At 56.0% G+C, this 23,638-nt stretch overlaps 2 protein-coding genes across 8 annotated transcripts; one reads left to right on the top strand and one right to left on the bottom strand.

Annotated features, from left to right (window-relative positions):
• Positions 1-341: 341 nt before the first annotated feature.
• On the top strand, positions 342-10,226 carry Fam131a (family with sequence similarity 131 member A). 6 transcript variants are annotated; one of them, XM_006987742.4, is made up of 7 exons: positions 342-557; positions 1,690-1,751; positions 2,704-2,846; positions 5,918-6,011; positions 6,636-6,818; positions 7,038-7,154; positions 8,548-10,226. In XM_006987742.4, exons 4-7 carry the CDS (start codon positions 5,942-5,944, stop codon positions 9,015-9,017), a joined length of 840 nt encoding a protein of 279 aa, XP_006987804.1. In that variant the 5' UTR covers positions 342-557; positions 1,690-1,751; positions 2,704-2,846; positions 5,918-5,941; the 3' UTR covers positions 9,018-10,226. The 6 variants fall into 6 exon arrangements, with proteins under 6 accessions (XP_006987804.1, XP_076404668.1, XP_076404669.1 ...); XM_076548553.1 differs by lacking the exon at positions 2,704-2,846 and having other exon boundaries at positions 416-557; XM_006987744.4 differs by lacking the exon at positions 342-557 and having other exon boundaries at positions 1,690-2,105.
• On the bottom strand, positions 10,141-23,459 carry Clcn2 (chloride voltage-gated channel 2). Of its 2 annotated transcripts, XM_006987741.4 has the most exons (24): positions 23,231-23,459; positions 20,884-21,040; positions 20,594-20,725; positions 20,157-20,285; positions 19,935-20,068; positions 19,753-19,830; positions 19,597-19,675; positions 19,331-19,456; positions 19,158-19,242; positions 18,952-19,053; positions 17,840-17,924; positions 17,517-17,672; positions 17,117-17,186; positions 16,761-16,871; positions 16,273-16,486; positions 15,825-15,958; positions 15,430-15,602; positions 15,230-15,344; positions 15,037-15,110; positions 14,804-14,863; positions 14,647-14,685; positions 14,397-14,501; positions 10,799-10,885; positions 10,141-10,693 (listed from the first exon to the last, which is right to left on the bottom strand). In XM_006987741.4, the coding sequence occupies exons 1-24, from the start codon at positions 23,312-23,314 to the stop codon at positions 10,499-10,501; spliced, it is 2,724 nt and encodes a 907-aa protein (XP_006987803.1). In that variant the 5' UTR covers positions 23,315-23,459; the 3' UTR covers positions 10,141-10,498. The 2 variants fall into 2 exon arrangements, with proteins under 2 accessions (XP_006987803.1, XP_015861771.1); XM_016006285.3 differs by lacking the exon at positions 14,804-14,863.
• Positions 23,460-23,638: the final 179 nt, after the last annotated feature.

The following is a 23,638-nucleotide window of genomic DNA, read 5'->3' as shown; positions in this document are numbered from 1 at the left end:
CAGTGTTGATACATGCCTCTTACACGGCCAGTCAGTGTATCTTTTGGGAACCCAGGGAGTTGGGTTTCTGGAGGGTTGGGCTCTCCGTTTTGACATGTGGGAATATTAGTGCAGTAGGGTACTTAGGACTTTTGCTCCGATTGATCCCGGCCCTGGGGTTTAAGACCCTTAAAGCTATAGAAGCTATTAAAGGGCTGTCCTGTGTAGAATGCCCGCACGGCCGACCGGCTTCTGTCTTCAGCGTGGCTCCGCAGTGGACTGGAGATGCAGGCTGTTTGAAGACCTAGGCTGTTACTGAGTGGCTGTGACGTAGGCTTGCCCCGCCTGCGCTGGGTGGGCACGGCCCCGCGCTTACGTCACCGGCCCTGTTCCCCTCTCCCGGGAGCGGCCGCAGACGCGCTGCTCCCACCCCCTCCCCTCCTCTCAGGCTGTCCCCTCCCCGGTGGTGACCGCGGCCCGACCCTCTGCAAGGCGATGGCCCGGGTCCCAAGCGCGGGCTAGCGTGCCTGGGTTCCCTGCCATGGGCTGTATTGGCTCTCGGCGCTCAGCCGGTCAGGGTAAGAGGCGGAGGCCGGAGCATGGATAGGGAGTCGGGCTCCACAGCTGCCCGGTGGGGCCGTGGGTGGTAGGGGCGGTGAGGAGGGGGCTGGTATAAGGAGAGGGAGGAGCCTGCGCCGGGGAGGCGGGTCGGGCCAGATGAGCGAACCGGGAGGGGGCTAATCTAATGGACTGGCTTGTTTCCGTGGCCTGCCTTCCGCTGGGTTTTTCCGTGGTATGCTCGCCTTCTGTGTTCCTGCTGCTGAGGGTGGCTGCAGGGCCACAGCCTGGGATCCGCTTGGCAACCTGCGGCCTCCACCGTCCTGGCTCCTGGCAACTAGCCTTCTGTATCTACATACTCCTTTCTGCCTCCACCTACTTCTCACCTCACTGTCTTAGGAGGGACCCTTCGCTGCGATCCTGCCTCTCCCAGCTGGGTGCTGTCATCCTCAGGAGTCAGCCTGGAAAAACTGGCCAACTACCCTACCTCGGAGTTTTTGCCTAATACTTGCTCCGGGCTTCAGAACCAGCTGGTTGATTAAAGGGACTGAAGCCCCATGTGGAGCATCTGTGAGCAAACTGATAAATCTCTCATGCTCACAGACACTTGATTCCAATAACACCCCACCCCACCCCACCCCAAATCACCCTTACTCTGGGGGGAAAAGTCCAGGCAGGCCACCAGGTCTTCCTAAAGCCACTGACCCCTGCTCAGGCCTTAGTCTCCCTGTAGACACGTGGGATGCACTGCCTTAGCTTTGGCCATCCCATCTGAGGTCTGCCAGCTTACCTTGCTTCTATGTCAAGGAATGGATTTGGAATGGGTCCTAGGCTTTCCAAGCAGGTGGTCAGTCACACAACACATCAGTGTGGTTGATATTTGAGGTGCTCTACAACTAAATTCTGGCTGAGATTTGTACTTCCCTTGATGAATTCTGGGACTTGTAGTCCACGGGATTAACCTCTCTCGTGGGTTATGCATTTGAGAAGCAGCAGGGTGCCGTGACTTCCCTGGTCTGCTTGGAGTTCAGAAAGCCATCCCTTTCTGTAGTGAGGAAAGACTTCGGCTGGACCTAGCGCTAGCCCTGAGAGTCCCGAGGTACCAGCGGGGGTCAGGGATGGCCAGTAACCTGTCTTCTTTCTGGTTGGTAGCGTTTCTGGGGACCACCACCTGGCTGAGGCTCAGGGACAGAGCCGGCTGCTCCAGCTGAAAGGTTAGTTGTTCTGCACATGGCCAGTTGGTACTGTGTAAGCTAAGGACGGGCTGCGGCTCCCCAAGCCCCAGAGAACTTGGCTAGGCCCTTGGTACTCCCACTTCTTCAAAGCCAGGAGACAGGAGGAGTGTTCTCCTTCTGTGACTAGGCACAAGTTCCAAGTGGGGAGGGGACTGGCTCAGCATCCGGAGCCAAAACAAGAATAGAACTGGGAGCTGAGCCTGAAGCAGTTCGAGCTTTGGGTTCTCTGCATCGACATTGCCAGCATGCCTATGATCTCTGTGCTGGGCAAAATGTTTCTGTGGCAGCGTGAAGGGCCCGGAGGAAGATGGACTTGTCAGACAAGTCGCAGAGGTGAGACCAGAGACCATGGATGTGATCTGGGAGGTGATGGGAAGCTGAGGAGGAAGGCACACCAGATACCGAGAGGAAAATCACTGTGGTGTAGCTATCGGATCCAGACTCAGGCTGGGGCTATTAGGGAATGACTTACAAGGGCGAAAACTTAAAAAAACAACAACAACATGGGTTTGTTGGGAAAGAATAGAGTCCCAGACCAGTTGAGATTGGAGAGAGGGAGGGAGTAGGAGAGGAGAGGGGAAGTGGGAGATGGCGACAGTGTTAGTGGGAGAATTGCATGCACTTTCCAAGGGTTGAGAAACTGGGGAAGAGTCAGAATTTATCCACGTTTGGGCTTCACCTTACGTTTTGATGGCAAAATATTTGTAGAGGAAGGAGTTCATTGAACTGCCACAAAAGGGCAGAAATGTGGGGATGGGGGTTTCAGGGTACGGGAGAGTACGTGGTGGTCTGAGATTGCCTGAGGGATGGGGGAAGGGTGATAAAAAATGACATGGCAACATGATGAAAATGGAAAAAAAAAAAAGAAAATGGGGATCTTGCTTGGTAGAAGTGGGGATCCAGACGAACACCTTTTCCTCCCGCTCCTCAGTGGCTTCGGACCCTGCCTGGGCTGTGGAGTGGATCGAACTCCCTCGTGGTCTTTCTCTGTCTTCCTTGGGATCTGCTCGGACTCTCCGAGGCTGGAGCCGGTCCCCGCGTCCTTCTTCTGTAGACAGCCAGGACTTGCCAGAGGTGCTGGGCCTTTTCTGTGCATGTTTGTGTGTGTGGTGTGTGTGTGTGGGGGGGGGGGGAATGTTCACATTTAGGGTTCGTGTGACCCCCTCCCTGTTTCTGCCTCACCATCCTGCTTCGGACTCTCTTTTTCCTGCAAGCGGAGGCGCTATCCGGCAGGCCGCCCCCGCGCCGGTCTGCTCTGCTCGGCTTGGTGCCAGCGGGCTGGCTCGCTAGCGCCTTCGGTGCTGACGTCAGCGCATCCCAGGCCGTATCCCGGGAGACCCTGTTGCATGGTGATGGGTTGCCACGGAGATATACACCTTTTCTCTGGGCCAGGGCCGCAGCTGCGCGGAGCAGCGTCGCCCCTTCATGGATGGCAGCGGCTAGGGCAAGCGAGGGGAGGGAGGGAGAGCGAGCCAGGAAACACCCGGCAGGTTCTCCTTCCCACAGGCCTGGCCAGAGGCTATTTATCGGCGCCAATCTGGAGGCCCTGTCAGCCAGGTACTGAAGGAGAGGGACGGATTGATGGGCCTGAGGTCAAGGGGCAGCAGGTGGAGGCCTCTTGTGCCAGGTGGAACCAACCATGATGGAGGAGAATTAGGTAATGCTGGGAAGGGGGTGTGTGCATCAATTATGTTCAGCCAAGGAAAACATTTATTTGCTGGGGCTTGTCAAGGAGCATTAAGTCAGGTACAGGATGGAGTTAGGAGCCCAGATGGATTAAAACTCTGACCCTACCTTCTCCTGCTCCCTCGGGAGTGACACAAGGCAGTATGGAGCAGAGCGGCGCGCGTGCCTGAGGGGTGGAGGGGCACAGGAAGTGACACTTGTGGCCTTAAACGACAGGGAGCATTTCGTAAGGCAAGGATGGCCCTCTTGGCCTAAAAAGCTGGTTCCTTTCCCTGGAGGCAGGCAGGCTGCTCGTGGACAGGGAAGGTGGGGGAGCCGGATGGCACTGGGCAGTCCAGGGAGAGGCACCGGTCTCCTTATGGAGTCCTTAAGTGCCCGAATAACAGAGGGAGAGCCTAGAAAAGACAATATTATTTCTTAAAAAAAAAAAAAACTTTAAAAATTTTATATTTAGTTGGGGATTTAGCTCAGTGGTAGAGCGCTTGCCTAGCAAGCGCTAGGCCCTGGGTTTGGTCCTCAGCTCAAAAAAAAAAAAAAATTTTTTTTTTTAAATTTAATTAGGTGTATGCATCTGTTTGTGGGTTTGCCCATGGAGCCCAGAGGTGTTGGATCTCCTGGAGCTGGATTAGCAGGAGGTTGTGAGCCACCTGATGTGGGAGCTGGGAATCAAACTTGGGTCCTTTGTAAGAACAGCAAATCTCTTAACCACGGAGCCTTTGCTCCATCTCCCCTAAAACACACACGCACACGCACACAGACACACACAGACACACACACACACACACACACACACACACACACACACGTACACACACACACACACACACACACACACACACACGCACACGCACACGCACACATACGCACACACACACATACACACACACGCACACGCACACATACGCACACACACACATACACACACACACACACACTCACACACACACCAAAAAAAACCCCAATTTTTAAGATTAAATTCTAGTGAGCATACAAAATAATGGTTTTCATTATGACATTTCATGCATATGCATCATTGTACAAGATTTGAAATGACATTTTGATTCATTGTATTCTTGGGAAGATCTATATCTATATCATCTATATCTTGTTCATTCAGCCCATCCATTTACTTGTTACCAGGCACTGTTGACACTGGGTTGCAGCAGTAACCGTAACAGACAGAATTCCTTAAAGAGATAAAGACCATTAATGGTGCAATGATATAAATAGTGATTAACTGGAGAGTCCAGTGAGAGGACAGAGTGTCAGGAAGGCTCCTCTGAGGGGTGATATTTCAGTCAAAATTGGGAAGCTGAGAAAGCCAACTTATGGGATGTACTGAAGCAGGAAAGAACAGAAAAGATTATGTCCACAGACTTCTAGGCTAAACAAGTAGCATGGATGATTAGGGATCAATGACCTGTGCCAACCTGGGGAGGGGCACCGAGGTTTTAAGGGAAGTGGCAGTGGGAACAGGACAGGAATGGGTCGGGGAAGGCTTGGAGTTATAATCAATAAGGATTCTCTGTTGTTGGTGGCGGTAGTTGTTTGTTTTGAGATAGGGTCTTGTGTAGCTCAGGCTGGCCTCGACTTACTAGGTAGCCAAGGATGACCTTATTCTCCTGATCCTCCCGCCTTCAACTCCCAGGTGCTGGCATTATGTACCACAGATGCTAGAGACCAAACACAATGCTTCCTGAATGAGCTACATCCTGGCCCCTCGCTAGGTTTTTAGATCAGATACGTACAGGCAAAGCTTAGGGGGGAGGGGATGGTAACTCTGAGGTAGGGACCCCAGTGAAACGGAGAATGGTGGTTGATAAAAAGGAAGTTGGAAAGCAAAGCCACATGTGAGGGAGAGAATGGTCTGGCTTTGGTTATGCTGAATGTGTGCTTCTGATAGCCAGCCTAGAAAGAGCTGGGGCATGTGTCTAACGACAGCGGAGAGGAGGGAACCTTGAGTCTCTGCCTTAGCTGTCTCCCTTCCTGTCTTGTTTTGTTTTCTTCTAGACGAGGTTTCTCTGTGTAGCCCTGCCTGTCCTGGATCTCACTCTGTAGGCCAGGCTGGCCTTGAACTCAGAGATCCGCCTGCCTCTGCCTCCTGAGTGCTAGGATTAAAGGCGTGCAGCACCACTGCCTGGCCTTTCTCTGTCTTCAGAGGTTCTATTCCATAATTCTTCACTTTATAATTCTCCCTGCTGGGAGCTGGGGAACTGGGGGCCCAGCTGTAGTTCTGTTCCCTTGGGCCTGAGTCTCCGATGCTCCCTAGGAGGACAGTTCATAGACTCCAGCTTCTTAGCCTTTTCTGCATGCCAGTAGCCACTAGGGCCTGTGTGTCGTCCTGGCGTTCTTCCTGCTCCCAGCTCCCGCTGATACCTAGGAATGGGGAGGAGCATGTTGGGAAGAAGGTCATTTCTGTCCGAGGGGCACTGACCGACCTTCTGATGGTGTTCCTCAAGGTGAATGTTGGAGACACAGTCGCGATGCTGCCCAAGTCCCGGAGAGCCCTCACCATCCAGGAGATCGCTGCGCTGGCCAGATCCTCCCTGCATGGTACGCACCCCACTTCCGTCCTTCTGCCCGCTTTGTCTTTCCTCATGTCTTGTGGGACTAATTCCTGTGTGACTGATTCCTGTGGGAATTTTCTGGGATTTCTTTTTGCAAATCAATCCTAGCCCAGCAGGCAGTGGTAGCGCAGGCCTTTAATCCCGGCACTCAGGAGGCAGAGGCAGGTGGATCTTGAGGCCAGCCTGACCTACAGAGTGAGTTCCAGGACAGCTAGGGCTACACAAAGAAACCCTGTCTCAAAGAATGAGAAAAAAAAAAAAAAAAAAAGAAAGAAAAAAAGAAAAAAAAAAGGAGAGAGAGACGGCTCAGCAGTTAAGAGCTCTGACTGTTCTTCTAGAGGATCTGGGTTCAATTCCCAGCACTCATATGGCAGCTCACAACTGTCTGTAACTCTAGGGTCCAGTACCCTCACACAGACATACATGCAGGCAAAACACCAATGCACACAAAATAAAAATGAATTATTAAAAAAAACAAACCCCAACCAATCCTAGCCCTTCTTCCTGCCCAAAAGACATGGAGAGACATTCTAACACTCTTCACCTACTTCCCTGCAAGCTATTCTCAGTCCTTCCCCTTAACCCGACTTCTCTTTCCCGCCATGTCCAGGTATTTCCCAGGTGGTGAAGGACCACGTGACTAAGCCCACCGCCATGGCCCAGGGCCGCGTGGCTCACCTCATCGAATGGAAGGGCTGGAGCAAGCCCAGCGACTCACCTGCAGCTTTGGAATCAGCCTTCTCCTCCTATTCAGACCTCAGCGAGGGGGAACAAGAAGCTCGCTTTGCAGCAGGTGGGTAGCCGCTGCCCCCGCCGCCCCCACCGCCCCCCCACCCCCCAGCAAGGGAATTAGCCCCACAGATTTGCCACAGGGCTGCGGTCTCTGAGCTAGCTCACTGGCTCTGGCATGGGGGCTGGAGTTTTCCCACACACCTCTCTCTGCCCAGAGACCTCAGGGACACCTTGGCTTAGTTCAGCCCCTGTGCCAGTGACCGCTGTGTCTCTCTGATAGGAGTGGCCGAGCAGTTTGCTATTGCAGAAGCTAAGCTCCGAGCATGGTCTTCAGTGGACGGGGACGACTCCACTGACGACTCCTATGACGAAGACTTCACTGGGGGAACTGACTCAGGTGAGGAACACTTTGTGCTGCCACTTGGGGTGGGCATGCCTGGTAGGTGTGGTGACTCACTCTAAGCCTCCCAGAGGCACCATAAGCCTTCCAGATAGGAGGAAATAGATTGCCTAGGCTGACCTTGACACTCCAAGGCCAAAGATCACTGGGGAGCCAGCAGTTTGGACATGGAACAGCTCTTTTCTACAGGCTGAACCTGCTTTCTTCTCTCCCTGTGGGTAGTGGGCCCTACAGTTAGTTCTCAGAATAAAGAAGCCCAGAGAACCTGGGGCCTCTTCCCGACCCTAGTACAGTCATGTTTCCAGAAGGATCTGTGGTACCTTTGCCTTTGCCTCTCTGAGGTGGCTTTGGTTGGCCCTGGCAGGACAGATGAGCACAGTACCCAGCACCTCCCAGGGCAGTGATCCCAAGCAAACAGGAAGGCATGCTGGGCCGGAGTGGCAGGGTTCTGGCTTCAGCTCAGCATCTGTGTGTGCTGGCCTGCGGGTCTTGCTTTGGGCCAGTGCTTGCAGCCCTGGGGGCCCTGCAGCTGCGCTCAGCTCTCCTTTCATCTTCCCGTTTGTTTCTCGGACTCTGTGGCTAGCTTTCCCTGCGGCTTCTGGTGTCTGGCTTCACAGGACCCCTACCCCCAACCCCCAACCCCAGCCCTTCGCCTTTGAAGATCCCCTATGAGTTCCTGCTCCTCCAGATAATCAACAAGGGTTTCAAGGCCAAAACCTGCATTTAAAGCAGGCAAGAAGCTGCGGCTGTGGTCCAGAGGGGACTGATTTGAATGCTTAAGGCCAAGGTGGAACTCTCAACCACAAGTATTTTCTGATTCTTTTTTTTTTTTTTTTTTTTTTTTTGGTCTTTTTAAAAATTTTGTTTGTTTTGTTTTTGAGAAAGGGCCTCTCACTATAGCTCAGGCTACTTATTTAGTATGTAGCCCAGGCTAACCTTGAAAGTGAAAGTGTGTGTGGAATCTTTGAGCAAATTTTTAAAAAATGCATAGCTTTTTCTGGGGGGCACAGTCCCATGCTTAGGATGCCCTACTTAGGGAGCAGAGCGCAGGCAATTCAGCCTTCAGTGCTTTGAGCAACCTGTGTGATCATACAGTGGGCCTGCATTTATTGCTCGTCTCCTCTGTTCCAAACTCTTGTTCTAACACTATAAAGTAAATATTATTAGAATTTCTAATCCACCATGAAAGGACCGAAGGCATCAAAAATTAAGGCTTGTTATCCAGCTCCTACTGACATTCATGTTGAACCCTGCCCCCACAGCTATGATGAGGGTGGCAGGCAGGGGGTGGGAAGTCTGTGGCCGGGTGGCTTCCATATTGACCGACTGAAATGAGGTTGGCAAAGCTGTTTTTTCTTTTTCTTTCTTTCTTTTTTCCTTCCCTTCACAGACATGACTGGGTCTCTGGGGCCCCACCTCCAGGACCTCTTCACAGGTCGTCGGTTCTCCCGGCCAGTGCGCCAGGGCTCTGTGGAGCCCGAGAGCGACTGTTCCCAGACCGTGTCCCCGGATACCCTGTGCTCTAGTCTCTGCAGCCTGGAGGACGGGTTGCTGGGCTCCCCGGCCAGGATGACCTCCCAGCTGTTGGGTGAAGAGCTGCTCCTTGCCAGACTGCCCCCGAGCCGGGAAAGTGCCTTCCGCAGCCTGGGTCCGCTGGAGGCCCAGGACTCACTTTACAATTCACCACTCACGGAATCCTGCCTTTCCCCTGCCGAGGAGGAGCCCGACTCTTGCAAGGACTGCCAGCTGCTCTGCCCACTGCCTGTGGGCAGCTGGGAAAGGCAGCAGCAGGTCTCTGATGTGGCCTCTTCTGGGGTCACATCCTTAGACGAGGATGAGGTGGAGGCTGAGGACCAGTGACTCAGACATGCCCGGTGGCGGCATGCTTCCCCTGGCGGCTGCCTGGGGCAGAGCCTCTGCGGCCAAAAAAAACGTGGGCTCTGGAGCTCCGAGGGCTTCCGGGAGCGCTCACTTCTCCATTGTGTGTTTTGCATGAAAGTGTCTGGAGAGGAGGCAGGGGCCAGGTTTGGGGGCGCATGTACTGCTTCCACTCTTGGGGTTTGCCGGGGCTTGCCCGGGACCCCCTGGGGCATGGCTACAGCTGTGGCAGACAGTGACGTTCATGTTTCTTGAATCCAAAATGCCACATTTCCTCCTGGGACGTGAACCTGAGGGGGGTCGTGTGGCTGGGCTGGGGGTGGGGTGGGGATGGAGGAAGCCTGGCCACCTCCTCCACCCTCCCTTGTGCCCCTTCTCCTCTGCTTCTCTCTTCACCGAGTCCACGTGCTTGACTGAACCACCTGCTCCCGTGGGGCTGGCGCCCGCCCGCCCGCCCGCCCGCCCTCCTGGAGTCGACCGATTGAGCCGCCCGTCCCCGAAGGGTCCCCTTGCCCGGCTGGGCGCTGCTGTGCCCCCCTCTCCACTGTCTCTAAACCTTTTTTTTCCTAAAGACAGGGGGCTTCTGGTCTGTTCTTTGAGCCGATCTTCTCTGGGAGGCACTGGAAGGATGGAAGGGTGTGTCTTCCTCCCCCTTCCCTGCCCCTCCCTCCCCTCCACCCTGGCCCTTTCCCAGCACGGCAGGGTCGGTGTAGGGTGTGGGCGCGGGCGGGCGCGTACAGAGTTCTCAGTAGGGCGGAACTGGGAAAAGGAAGGGCTCTGGTTGTTAGAGCCGAGTGCCACGTTCTTTCAGAGAGGACCACAAGGGGGCCACCTGGGCAGCCGGAAGACTTGTGCCAATGAATGGACAGCCATGAGGGAGTAGCTGTCCTTGGGCAAGCAGGCAGTGCTTTTCTTGGCTGAATGGCAGGCGGTAGCCACAGTGTCAGGGGGCCGTCACAGGCAGGGTGTTGCTGATCGGGCAGTGGGGGCCTCTGGCTTGTCCTATAGTGGGACACTGGGGTCCACAGGTGGCTGTGGACTGAGTCTCATAGGCTTGGGCAGGTAAGAGGATCCAAGGCGAAAACATGAGGCAGGAGCACAAGTGTTCTATACATGAGTGGCCAATTAGGTGTTTACTTTATTCTATTTATTGTTTTATTAAATTAATATAAAAATCTTTGTAAATTTCTATATACATCTTGTCATTGGAGGTTCCAGTATAAACCCATTTTAGTTCTGCCCTTTTCTCAAAAGAGTGGGCAAGGGCCACGTGGCCCTGCCTCATCCTGCCAGGGAGGGCGCTGCTGATCCTCCGGCAGGTCGGTGTTGAGTTACATTCCAGGTAGGCCGGCTGGAGGATGGAGGAGCTGGCAGCCCAGGCAGCCCACAGCTGGAGTGGACGTGGGTTCCAGTGTCCGGTTGCCGCTGCTTGCAGAAGGGAGATAGGCCATCCAGCCAGGGGTTCACTGGCACTTGTCGTCACTATCGGAGGGGCTGCCCTCGCGTGGGAGGCCGTGGCGGGATCTCGGCCCCCAGAGCGCATGCACTTCAGTGGTCTCGGTGTCGCTGCTGCTGGTGGCGCTGTCCCGGAAACTGGCGAGGGGTGGCCTGACTTTCACACCCTGTGCTGTGACAGAGCCCTCGATAGCCTTCCGGAGCTGGAGAGGTAAGAGCGTCAGGCATCTATCTGCTCCCCACTCAGAGCCCTCTGGCACCTCCCCTGGGGGAGCCACGTGGAAGTGGCTTCGGCTCGGCCACCTCACCTCCTTTAGGGTCACAATCCCGATGAGTCTCCCGATGCTGGTGACGTAAGCATGGTCCACTCCCAGCAGTGAGAATATGGTGTGGGTCTGCAGAGCAGGGAGAGGAAACACTGGACTGGACACTGAAAGGGGCAGCTCGGAATCACAGGCAAAGGGGTCCAGGACAAAATGGGGGTGTGTGTGTGGAATAGAATCGTGGGAGGCACTGATGGAGGGAGATGCCACCAGAATGTTCCTGAGTCCCAAAGCCTCGAGGCTGCTTGTATTGTAGCTTCCCCAGCGAGATCAGATGTGACCACCTTCACATTATCAGCACTTTCCATTTGCTGTCTTGAAAACAGCGATCAGCATTTCCCGGAATTTGTTATCTGCTGTTCTGGGTGGGCTCGTGAGCCTCTTGACATAACAGGTGGATCACGATGGGCAGCACCAACAGCTCCCTGAGTACCTCGTGTCTTGTCCTAAATGTTTTCTCATCCTAACTTACGGGAAGGGGCTTGGAGAATGTCCCCCACTTTCTCCGTCTGGAGTATGAACATGCTTATGAAGGATCAAGGCCAGAGTGTCATCCATGCTGGGGAAGTCTACTCACTGAGCTGTAGCTCCAGGACAAGTTCAGTTTTGTTTCTTTTGGAAGGTCTCACTACTTAGCCCAGGCTGGCCTTGAACTCATAGTCTGCTCCTGCCCCGGCCTCCTAAGTATTGGATTATAGGTGTGTGCTACCACACCCATCTTAGAAATTCAGTTTTCTGGTGGTGCACGCCTTTAATCCCAGCACTCAGGAGGCAGATCTCCTAGTTCAAGGCCAGCCTGGTCTATAGAGCCAGTTCCAGGACAGCCAGGGCTGCACAGAGAAATGCTGTCTTGAAAAACCAAAAAAAGAAAAAAAAAAGCAACTCATTTTTTTAAGAAGTCATGTTTCTTCAAAGCCTACAGTTTTCATGCAGTTAGCAATCTCGTTATATAACTTAAACCCTGCATGCTACAGATTAGCCTTAATTTAGCCTTAACAGGATCCTTGGGAGACGGTCTGTTCCTATACGGTATGTTACTGTAATCTCTTAGCCTGTGGTCATATGATCCATCTCACCTTCTCCAAGGGCCCTGTTAAACAGTTCCCTTATACCTTCATCCGCAGCCACAGCGACCTAGCAGCCAATGTGCTTTTGTAGGTCTGTGGACGATGTGTGCCTGGCAGCCGCCAGGCTGACTGCTCTACTTCTGGGGCATCTGTGCCATCCTCCCCAGTTCAGCCTCACGGTCCTCACCAGGGCCGAGACAGCAGCAGAATGTGCTTCCCTGCTTCCTGCCTCCCCGCTCTCCAGCTGGGATCTGCCATTCTATGGCTTTCTAAAACTTGAGCGGCACCCAGGACCCCCTAGAATGGCCCACGCCAGCCTGCCCTTCTTCTGTGCCTTGTTTCCAGGCTTTACAGGTCTTGATTTTTTTGTTTTTCAAGACAGGGTTTCTCTGTGTAACAGCTCTGGCTGTCCAGCAACTCACCCCATAGACCAGGCTGGCCTCGAACTCACAGAGATCGGCCTGCCTCTGCCTCCCGAGTGCTAGGGTTAATGGCGTGCGCCACCACTGCCTGGCCAACTTTTCTTTTTTGAAGTAAGGTCTCACATATCTCAGGATGACTGAACTTGCTGTGTAGTAGTTCCCAGATGACTATCTGACCCTCCACCTCCTGAGTGCCAGCATACACCACCATACTCAGTTTATGCCACCTCTACTTTATAGATAAGGAAACCCAGACAGGCGAAGCAACTTGCTTAACTTCTACAGCCAAGCTTGTGAGCAGCAGGGAGAGGACTTGGCTTCGCTGGTCTTGCCGTCATCCTGGCACTCCGGCTTCCTCTCTGTCCACTGGAGCTAGCTGCCACCGAGAGGTTCCTAAAGCGTCTCATGGGTTCTCACCCTCCGAAAGTACCCCTCTGGCACCTAAGTGGGTTACTGCTTTACCGCTCTCTTAATACGTGGATTCTAATTTAGACTCGAATCTCTAGAATTCTAATCTTTTATGTTATCATTCCAGCTCTTTGTACTTTTGTTAGCGGTTCCTCAGCGGCTTCTTTCCTTCCTGTGACAGTTTAAGTTTGTAACAAACACCTACTTTGTTCTTTTTCATTTTAATTTAATTGGACACCAGGGAGCCCTTTGGAGGGCCCGAATTTCTTAGGCCTGGGAACAGTGAATTGAACCGACAGGGAAAAGGACAGCGTGGCCTTCTGAAAGAATTCTGAGAGCAGGCCAGATCTGTGCCCTGGCCTGACTCTGCGAAACCCATGCAGGCAGATGATTTTTCTCACCGAATGACTCAGTTAAGACAGGACTTTGGGTTAGACTGTCTTTGGGTGTGTGACCCGTTGGCTAGCGTGGTGGTGAGAATTCAGTTACATTCATGAAGATCTTAGCATGGTACCCAGCACACAGCAAGCACTCAAAGCACGCCAGTGTTCTTATCATCAAAATCATGGATGACAGAATCAAGGGCGTCACAGCTGGGTATGATGGCATGTGCCTGAAATCTCCAGAGAGACCAAGGGTCATGAGTTCGAGGCCTACTTGGGCTATGTGAGATCCTGTCTCAAAAAAGGAAAAAGATGGCTGATGCCTGGGGAAGAAAGGCTTTAGAGTGCAGCTTGTAGTACCGTCTGGCCATCTCCCCTTCCTTCACCATAGTACTGCAGTCCCCCATCTTGATCTCAGGTCTTTATCTAAAAGGGTCTAAGTTCCTTTATTTTTGCTGTGTTGTTTTTCTTTTGTCTCCTACCCTTCCCATCATGGGCTCTGCTTGTACGTGCTGTGCTGACTTTTTAGCAACAGTCTGTAGCTAAGCTAGCCACCCAAGCCCAAGTCTGGGGACCACTGACCTTTACCTGTCACTTTGGCCTGCACCTGCCCATGGAGGCTGTGATTAAAATACCGCTTGGCTTTGGCTGGGAAGCCTGTATTCCCTGCCTTTACGGGGCAGCTGTCAGTGCCCAGTGGTGCCAGCTACCCCGCTCTAAGCCCCGCCTTCGTGTGTACGCCGCCGCCGTTCACCTCCATCAATCTGTTCTCGTTCCTCTTGCTCCGGGTGCTCTGCGGAGCAGCCTTTCTGATCTCCTCCACCAGCTTTCCTTGGCCATGCCTGAAGCCAGACTCTCTGGGGTCCGACATTCCAAGCCCCCTACCGGTGTCTCTCATCTTTGTTTATCTCTTCCCTGCAGTCGCCTCACCCTTCTCGACTGTTTGTGAGCCTGTTTATTGGATTTTCTTATCTGGCCTGTTTCTCACCCCCCCCCCCTTTTTTTTTTCCAGCGTGGGTGTGTGTCAGCCTTGTTGGGTTCTGGCAACCTCCTGCCTAGCTCTGACCCTGGCCTGGCCTCCTGGCTCCCACCCAGTTCAAGCTGTGTCTTTGTTGCTGCTTTGGTCCAGCATTCCCTGGGGTGAGTCTGAGCAGAGGAAAATCGATGCCTGGCTCCACCAAGGAGGAGGACAGGGCTAAGGAGTCCTGTTTTAAGAACAGCATCAAGTATACTGCCTCTCTCTCTCTCGTGCCTTCCTCACATACTAGCACACTGGTCCGGGTCCAGACCTATCCTGCCCTACCTTGTGCAGAGAGGTCCGCTCCACTAGCTGGAAGGGCGCAGGGTCGATTTTGCAGTCACTGAAGTTGACAGGCTCGTCTAGCTGCTGCTCTTCCCACTCTAAGATCTGAGAGGAAGAGACTGGCGATCAGGGAGAGGGAGCCTGGAGCTCCTCTCTCCGAAGGCCGCTTGCCCCTTTCCCTCCCTGTGATCCTTTAGCCAAGACGACAACACACCCAGGAAGCAAATAGCCTCGTCTGGCATCTTCTTACCTCCTCAGGACTCATCTCGCCTTCCAGGTCCGAGTCACTCTAGGAGGAAGGCGGGAAGGGAGGTGGATGTAGCCCTGGCCCTGGGAGGTTTGTCCCACCTAGACCCCGGCCCTCCCGGCCTGGTGCTCCTGAGCTGCAGGGCGAGGGGCACACGTACCGCCAGGGAGATTCGGACCCGCTTCAGCTTGCGCTTGTCACAGGATTCTGACTTTTCCAACTTGGTCAGAGCCAAAGCAGAGAGGTTACGGGGAGGGGGGTGTGAAGGGCGAGACAGAACCCAGGAAGAAGGGCGCACTGCAGGGGCAGAGCTGACAGGAGGGCGGGAGGCACGTGGCGTGGAGAGTCAGAAAGGGAGCTGGGCAGGCAGGAGGGGGTATCCGGCCTACTCACTTCTGAAGTAGCCTCCAGCGGCGGACTGCCACAGAAGAGGCTTCTGAGGGCAATGCCTGCTGACTCCATGTTGCCTGTGTTCCAAAGCCAGAAGGGCCAAGTTGGATAGGGGTAAGGTGCAGAAGGCAAGGGGGTAGCCTTATCCACGTGCGGCGGCCCAGGCTTTGTCTGAGGTGGGGTAGAAATGGCTCACCTGCGGTACTTTCCTGGAGGCTTGTGCTGTTGCTGGGCCCTCTCTTTAAGGCAGGCTTCAAGGGCTTATGGGTCTGCCCATGGGATCCAGAGAAGGCCGAGTCCTCTGCGTTCACCTGCACAGACAGGAAAGGGCGGTGGTTCAGGACCTCCGAGACGACACTGCAGAAGTCTGTGTGGTTGCGGAGCGCTTTTCTTCACCTGGAAGCGGATGGACGTCTCAGAACTAGGGGGGCTCTCCTGATCGGACGGTGGCGACGTCTGGGCTTTCCTCAGCTTTTGCATGTGTTGCCGCCGGCGCGCTGGGCTCAGCTGGGCCCCCAGTAATGCTACGACCTGAGAGCGTTCGATGGAGCCCAGCAGGATCATGGACTCTGGACAGAACAAGGGAGGAGACTCAGGGGTGGGGAGGGAGCTCCTACTTCTTCCCACACCCAAGCTGGGGCCCTGGACACGCACGGCACACCTAAAGGAGAACCCTGCCCGTCAAGTCTTGACCGATATAGAACAAGGAGACTGGTTCTGGGCTCCCTATCTCTTCCTGAGCCGAGTCCCCGGGAGATGCTCATAACACCAGGAACCCCTCGCGGCCTCACCAGGGGACTCCACTAGAGCCAACATTCGGCCCTTGGTCCTGTGCAGTGCCAACCGCAGGTCTCGGAAGGTGCAGTTGAGGGCCACATAGGGCACATCCCGTACCATGATGTCCTCTACTCGCACCCGGTACTGCCTGGGGATAGAGTCGGGCATTCAGTGTGCACTCGGCATGGAAGACTGGCCCAGAGTACCACCATCCCAGTGTCATGAGGAAGGCTGGAGAACCACAGGGGGCAGGAGTGGAGGGCCCAGCGTGTCCTCCACCCTCCTTTGGGGTCAGTACGGGCCAGCTACAGATCCCCCAGGGTGAGGGCATCTCTGACCGAGAGCGAAACAGCTAGGAGGAGCTCAGCCTCCCTGGTTTGGGACCTTGCTGGAGGTGGGGCTGAAGGGTCCTGGGAGGCCTACCCCTCACTCCCACCCTCTTTTCACTGGGCCCTTCCATACTGGTGGCGGCCCCAGCCCAGCTCAGGCAGGTAGGGCAGCTTCTTGATGCGGATGATGCTATCATAGAGGGAGGGCTGCAGACTCTGGGCCACAGCGTTGGCCAGGATGACAGCGATCATGACGGGCAGAATGTGGGCGATCTGGCCCGTGAGCTCGAAGACAATCACAGCCGTGGACACCGTGTGCGTCACTGCTCCGGCAAGTGCGGCTGCCCCTGGGGGACAGCCATGCTCAGTCTCCTCAGGGTGCTCAGTCCCCAGGAGACGTTCCCTTCCCCAGGGCAAGGGTTGCTTGCTTAAGAGTCCCTCAGGGTGGCCCTACAGAGTGCTTGGGCCCACGGCCCTGCCAGCAGGGGGCGCCAGAGCCCCAGCGTCTCCCAACGCAGACGCAGACCTGCGGCACGGCTGGACTGTAACTACACGCACAGCACGTGCAATCCCCTGGGTTGGATCCCCAGCACCACAAAGCAAACAGAACTGGGTGCTCACCAACCACGGCATAGCCTCCAGGTACAATCCGGTAGGTACTGCTATCTGTGTGAATCCCATCGGGGAACCAGGCCGCCATGCTTTCACCCACCAGCCGCCCAAATGCTGCTCCTTCAGGGGGGGTTTTAGGAAGAGAAAGAGGTAGTGGGGGAACACTAGGAAGAGAGAGGGTCGGAGGGTGGGGGAGGGGCCGGTGGGTGATTTAGTACAGGGGGCGATCCCATGGGAGTGGGGTGGGGGTGGGGGTCTGGGCTAGAGCTGGGTCAACACACACTGCCGGCAGAGGAGGGATCCACACGGGGGCAGGCAGAGGGCATGAAGGGTGCAGGCTGGGAGGCAGGCAGCTGCAGACTCACCGATGACGAAGACAGGCATGAAGGCCCCACAGGGCACTGGGATGGTGGTGGCCAGTGCAGACATCCAGAACTGTGGGCAGGGTGGGTTCAAGCCACAGGCCTCAGGGAAGCCCACCTTGCCAATCCACCTACCAGGCACAACCTTCCCAGCTAGCCCAGAATCCCCAGAGGCAAAGGGCAAAGAGAGGACTCTGGAACCAGAGGGCCCGGGTTCAAATCCTCTCGCCTGACCAGCTGCTTTGGCAGTTACTTCATGCTCTGACTCCCCATCTTTAAGACAGGGCTAAGGGTGCCTTTCTCATAATGCTCTGAATACCCGGTGGTAAGTGCTTGGGATCGCGCCTGCACCCAGCGGCCTGGGTAAACATCAGTGGTTCTAGCCCTGGCAGGGGTCTCTCACCTTCATGAGAATGAAGATGACCAGGGTGAGGAAGACATTGGCACGTGGTGGGCTCCAGGCCTGTGATGTGCTCGGGAGTTCGAGATCCTCTACCAGGCCCTGGCGGACCCATGTCCGGTTGTCAAACAGAGTGACTAGCGTTTCTTTCTGTGAGAGCTGGGGTGGAGAGAAGGCTGTAGGCTGGGGCACAGGACCCCAGGAAGAGGCCCCCAGGAGTCCATGGGTGCAGGGCATCCCGGTCACGCTGGGACTGTTGGCTTTGGAAGGGAATGCACCTGGGTATGTGTGTGTGTGGGGGGTCACATTTCTGGGCTAGGGGCTACCTGTCCGGCCATGAACTGTCCAAAGCCAGGGGGGAAGGTCAGAGTGGAGATGAGCAGAGTCACTAGTGCCGGGAAGAGCAGCCGTCTAGAGACAGAGGTTTGACAGCATCAGACATTTTGGGGCCCGCTTCCCGTGGACTGATCACAGGCCAGGCGCCCTTCCACACCTCGGGACTAACGTCAGAGCAGGGCTTATGGATCAGGGCACAGAGCCTGCGAGCCGGAGAGGTCCTTACTGCGTTTGATGCCACAGCTCCAAGGGTGATGGTGGACTGCGATTATTGTAAGAGCTGGGAGTACTGGGGTCCTTCCCTGACCCCATAGTGCACAGCAATAGCAAAAACATCTCCAGCCCTTTCTTGGACAAGTCTGAGCTGTGACTGCCTCGGCTCTCAAAAGCCCCAGCTGAGGGGCAAGTAGTATGAAGACTTAAAGAAGCCTCTGCTCTCAGTGGTGACTTAAGTGGGGGCAGTGTGAGCCAGGCACACTCTGAGTTCAAGGCCAGCCTGGGCTACAGAGTGAGACTTTGTCTCAAAACAAAACAAAACAAAACAAAACAAAAAAGGCAGAGTGGAAGAAGTTCTATAGAAAGCAGCACTTCCGTCCCACGTGTCTTCCCATTCTCAGTTCTCAGGCTGTGTTCTGAGATTAAAAAAAATAAATAGCCATCCACACTGGTCACGGGGTAAACTGAGGTACAAACACTGTCTGCTATCTGGACCAGGCCTGAAAACCCTAAGCAAACCTTGGTCATTTATCCCAAGGGCCCCTGTCACTGACAGGTTCAAAAGGAACAGATCCCAGCTGGTTCCCACGTGTACAAGTCACAGCATCATCAGCCTGGAAACACCAGCTGATTTCCCAAGCGTAGCTGCCTTTTAGCTTTTCATCTGAGAGACCCAGCGTCACTCACATGGGAGCCATGGCTGGCTTAGAACTTGCTACAACCCTGCCTCGGCCTCTGGAGTGCTGGGATTGTATGCATGTGGCCCTGCACCTGAAGTGCCTGATTTTGACTGGGCCTCTACTTCAAACCCTGACGGCTCCCTCTCTCCCCATGTGGCCCTTAGACAACCCAGAACGGCCTGGAGAAGAGTCTGCGGCCAACGTACTTCCTCATGAGGAAGCGGTTGATGGTCTTTTGCTTCCGCATCACCTGGACGATCTTCCGGTTCAGGTAGACAAAGAGGGCTCCCCCGAAGCCACTGGCAATACTGGGGAAGAAAGAAGCACCAAGGTGGAGGGGGGGGTCTTCTCATGGAGACCCCCCCTCCCGTCCCACCCCCTCCCACCCCACCCCCTCCCGTAAGCTCCTTACCCAATGACGGCAAAGGCTGGCAGCTCCTGCAGGTCAAAGGGGAAGTCGAGTCGGAACCGAGTTTTGAAGAGAGCAGTAATGGTTTCTGAGGGGAGGAAGCAGAGGGGTGGCAGGTAAACCTGTGTCGCACTGGAATTACCCCAGATGCCCTCGCTGCCACCAACATCCCCCACCTTCATCACGGTTCCAGACTGCCAAGACCCGAAAGATGAAGGCACTGAAGGTGGCCGCGAAGAAGCCTCGCCAGTAGTTCCTAACAGCGAAGAAGGTGGAGGTGACCTCAATGCTGAATAGGACCCCTGCAAGGGGGCAGAGGACATCGGCCGGTGGGCTTACTCCCAGGAGAAGAGGGGTGGAGCAGGAGAGGCCCAGTGCGGGGGGGGGGGGGGGGGGGGGGGCGGGGGGGGGGGTACGCTACGCTGGCTGGAGCCACGCCTACCTCCGATAGGTGCTGCGAAGCAGCAGCCCACTCCTACTGCGCACGCGGCTGCCAGCATCTCCGTGTTCCGGGATTCGTTCTGGCAAGGGTTGGGGACACAGTGTCAGTTTGGGCTCAGCAGCCCCTTCCCCCTGGATCTCAGGGCTCTCCTCTTACCTCATAGATACCCCCAAAGAGGGAGAGGAACTTGCTGAGAAGAGCGGCACACATGCTGGCAATGTGCACAAAGGGTCCCTGGGGGTAGGGGTGGGTTGTGAGGAGGGACGGGGCCTTCTGGACCTGGGCCTGACCTTCTCTTTCAATGGGAGGGACGCCTTCATTCCCCCACCTGCAATTACCTCTTTGCCAAGGGGCATCCCACTGCCCAGGGCGCACGTTAGCCCAATGACCTTAGCTACAAAGGTCTTGAGGGTGAGGTATTCTTTTAGCACCACTCCCCGGAGGATGGTTTTCATCTCAGGGATGCCAGATCCTGCGGAGGTACACATCCAGGAACGCTGCCTGACAGGCCTCATTCAGGAAGTTTGACCGCCCCCTCCTCCCAAGCCATCCTGCCCTACCGACAGCCTGCGGGGCCAGGATCTGGGTGAATCCAGCAGAGAAAGTGATGAGGACGACGGGGTAGGTAACCCAAGCCAGGTACTGGAGCAAGATGTTGGTGTTTAAGCCCCGGGACATCCACTGCTGAGCTGTGGGCACAGGACATGCTTGCTGGACTTCCAGGGCACATATCCACCCACACCTTGCCCGACACTGGGACACACTGACGGGACAAGGGCACAGAGAGACGGGAAGGCCCTAGAAGGCATCCACTGGGACAAAGCCCATCCCAGATAAGACGGCTGGAGGGCAGGCAGGAAGGCGTGGTCTATGCCCGTGGCAGGGACTATTGCCTGGAGATGGGCAGTCAGCCTGGCCAAAGTGGCCAGTAGCCAAGTTACTTAAACAACTGTGGCACGGAGGAAACAGGTTGGCTGTTCCCAGCCTTGGCCCTCACCCTGTAGACACACAGCGATGGCATAGTCCATGGCCCAACTGACCAATGCCATGAGGAGCCCCAACAGGACCAGGAAGATCCAGTCTTCACCGACCCGGGACACTAGGAACTTGTGGCAGCGTACAGAACAAACTGGAAGCAGGGAAGGGAAGATCCATAGAGAAGCTGGTACCAGAGTGCTGCTCTGCTACTCCCCGGTCTCTCCCCACCCCCCACGGGCAGCTCTAACGGTCTCTGCCTCCCCCAGGACAGAACCGCCAGGTAGGTCCCTGCCCCTATCCAGATCTCACTGCGGCATCTGGCACATCGGCTCTGTCCATATTCCAGGAGCTCTGGGGGAGCCCGGGCAGAAGGGGACCCCTTCCAGGGCTCAGGCCCTCCCAGGCGAATCCGAGCAGCTTCCTCTTTGGCAAAGGCCCCGAGTTCCTGAGTGTACCGGCCATACATCTGGAGCAAGAGACAAAATGTGGCGTTAGCATGTGTGGCTAGGTGGGGACCTGGGGAGGGTTCCTGGGTTTTGACTCCCCTTCACGCAGCTCCCACACTGTGTACCCCCCATCTTGAATCCAGTTTTCACTCAGCTCGGAGTGTGGGAACAATGTACATTGTAGACTGCGGGGGCTGTCTTGGCCAGAGCGATGGGGACAGACGAGGTACAGGGACACAACTCTGGGGGTGGCAGAATAATCAGTCCTCTTCTAGCGAGCCAGGGGTGCGGGCTCTGGGGAGGAGGAGAGGAAGGGTCCGGAGCAGGGGAAAGATGGAAAAACCTAAGGCGCAGGCTGAAAGTGGGAGGCGGGAAGGTCAGAGAACAAGGGATGGTCAAGGGCGTGTGCGCAACAATAAGAGGCTGGTGGAGCCGAGGGCAGCCGAGCTGGGCCTAGGATCCCAGCCCCAATCCTTATCACGTTCCCGCTGGGCCTCTGGCCTGTGACCAACTCATCGGCACCCTTCCCACCCACCCTAATCCCTTGTCCTCATTCTCCGCTCCCAAACCCCCATGAGCCCGTCAGCCCGGCTGAAAGCGGAAAGCCTCTTTGGGTGCGTAAGGCAAGTGTTGGGTGGTTTCAGTCCTCCTCTGGAACTGCACTTGGGACAAGTGACAGACCCTGGGGGACAGCAGAGGCTGTGGATGGCAAGGCTGTGACTGTGGACACGAGGCTGATGGGAAGGGACAGAGTTATGGCTGGACCTGCCAAGCTGGGCGTGTGTTGGGGGGTGGGGAGGAGCAGATTCTGGCTGCCACCCGCGGAGCTCCAGGACACAAAGGGCTCCTGTTGGGGTTGGGGTTTGTGGTTGTGGTTGGGGGGGTGGGGGGGAGGGATGATAAAGACACAGAGTGAGAGAGACAGAGAGGGCAGGAGAAGCAGAGGGGAGAGGAAATACATAGGAAAGAAGAGCGAGGGCCGGGAGGAGGAAGAGCCTGGAGTCTAGAAAACACAGCAGGTGGGAGGAGGTGAGGGCAAGACAAAAGGGTGGGAGGAGAAGGGGGAGAGGCCAGAGCCGGGGAAGCTTGACCCTGAGAACTCATTTCACAGACGCAGGGAGATGGAGCGGCGGCGGCGGCGGCCGGTGCAAAAGAGATACCATTTCAGAGGCTAAGTGCCTGGCTTCCATGGCCAAATGTCCCTCTCCTTGACCTGTGGATGGCAAGGCTAAGAGCCATCACCAACAAAAGAGCTTGCCTCCACGGGCCAGCGTCACGCTTACCCAAGCTACTGCCTCTCCCGGGCATGCCGTTTCAGACCGTCTCGGGTAACTGGGCACCTCCCTGACTCAGTTACAGTCCTCTCTAAAAGAGGTTCCTCCCTGCCACCCTCCCGGGCAAATTCCAGCCCAGGCTGATAAAAAGGAGCCATAAGGGCCAGTTTCTTCCTGCAGGCCTTGGGCCCCCCCACCCTGGTGACACCAGGGTGGATGGCTTCCCCACGGTGGTGGCCGTGAATCATCTCAGGGCTCAGGACCCCTGCTTCTTATGAGGTCAAGGGACACTCCATGGGCGTGGGTGCTGGTGGTGGGGTGCCTGCCTAGACCCAGCCCGAACAAAGGTTCCAATTCTCACACCCATTCCTACTTCCTGCACCAGCCCTGAAGCTTCAGGTGACCAGCCACCCAAGGCACCTCTTTCCCAAAAGTTCAACTGAGGGGTTCTTGTCAATGCTGGACTTTGAGCCTTTAAAGGCAGGGGGGTAGGTTTGGATTTGATCACTTGCCCACAACAGTCTTTATGCCCAGCTTAGTGCCATGCCATAGTAGGGGACCCGGGGGGGAGGTGTTGAATGGGGATAGGCGTGTGGACAAAGTTCAGAGGTATGGATGGTACTCAGAAAGGGTACTGGGGTGCTGTAACCTTGGGCTCGAAAAAACAAAAACGTGTATGCAGAAGGGAGTAAGGGGCAGGACACCTGGGCCAAGCACCTGGTGTCATTGTCCTCTGCAGGCCACCAGCCTCAGCCAGAAGCCAGCAAGCGGCTTTCCAACACCCCGAACCTGAACCTACAGCCTGTCGGGATCCCGAACCTCAGTTTCCACAGCTGAGGAAGGCTGAGGCCGGGCTAGGGTAGGCCGCCTGTCCTCACACTTCCTAGGGCAACCTGCAGCAGTGGGGCCATAGCGCACCCCTTAGGTTTCACTTACCAGGGTCTGCTCATACTGCAGCGCCCGAGGCTCCATCCCTTCCCCCGCCGCCGCCGCCGCGGCCGCGGCCGCCGAGGCCGCCATCTCGGGGCGCACGGTCCTCTTGCCTCCCTCGGCTTCTCGGGCTCTGGCCTTGACTCAGCTCCCGGCCCGCCGAGCCCGCGCCCTCGCCCGTCCCGTCCCCTCAGCCCCGGCGGCCGAGTGCAGAGTGCGACGGGTCCCCGGGCGCGCGCCGCAGGCACAGCCTCCCGCTAGCGTCCCCTCCTCGGCGGGCGGGCCGAGGGCGGTGCCCTGCTGGCTGCTCCGCCCTGGCCCAGCTGCAGGGGCGTCCGGGTCCGGCTGGGGTCTGCATAGGAGCCGCCTCCTGGCCTCCGGAGCGGCGGCAGGGGGCGCCTGCAACGCGATCTC

The sequence above is a fragment of the Peromyscus maniculatus genome, chromosome 12 (genome assembly GCF_049852395.1).
Source record: "Peromyscus maniculatus bairdii isolate BWxNUB_F1_BW_parent chromosome 12, HU_Pman_BW_mat_3.1, whole genome shotgun sequence".
NCBI lineage: Eukaryota > Metazoa > Chordata > Mammalia > Rodentia > Cricetidae > Peromyscus > Peromyscus maniculatus.
The sequence above is the reverse complement of the archived record's forward strand: the minus strand, read 5'-3'. Positions and strand labels throughout refer to the sequence as shown.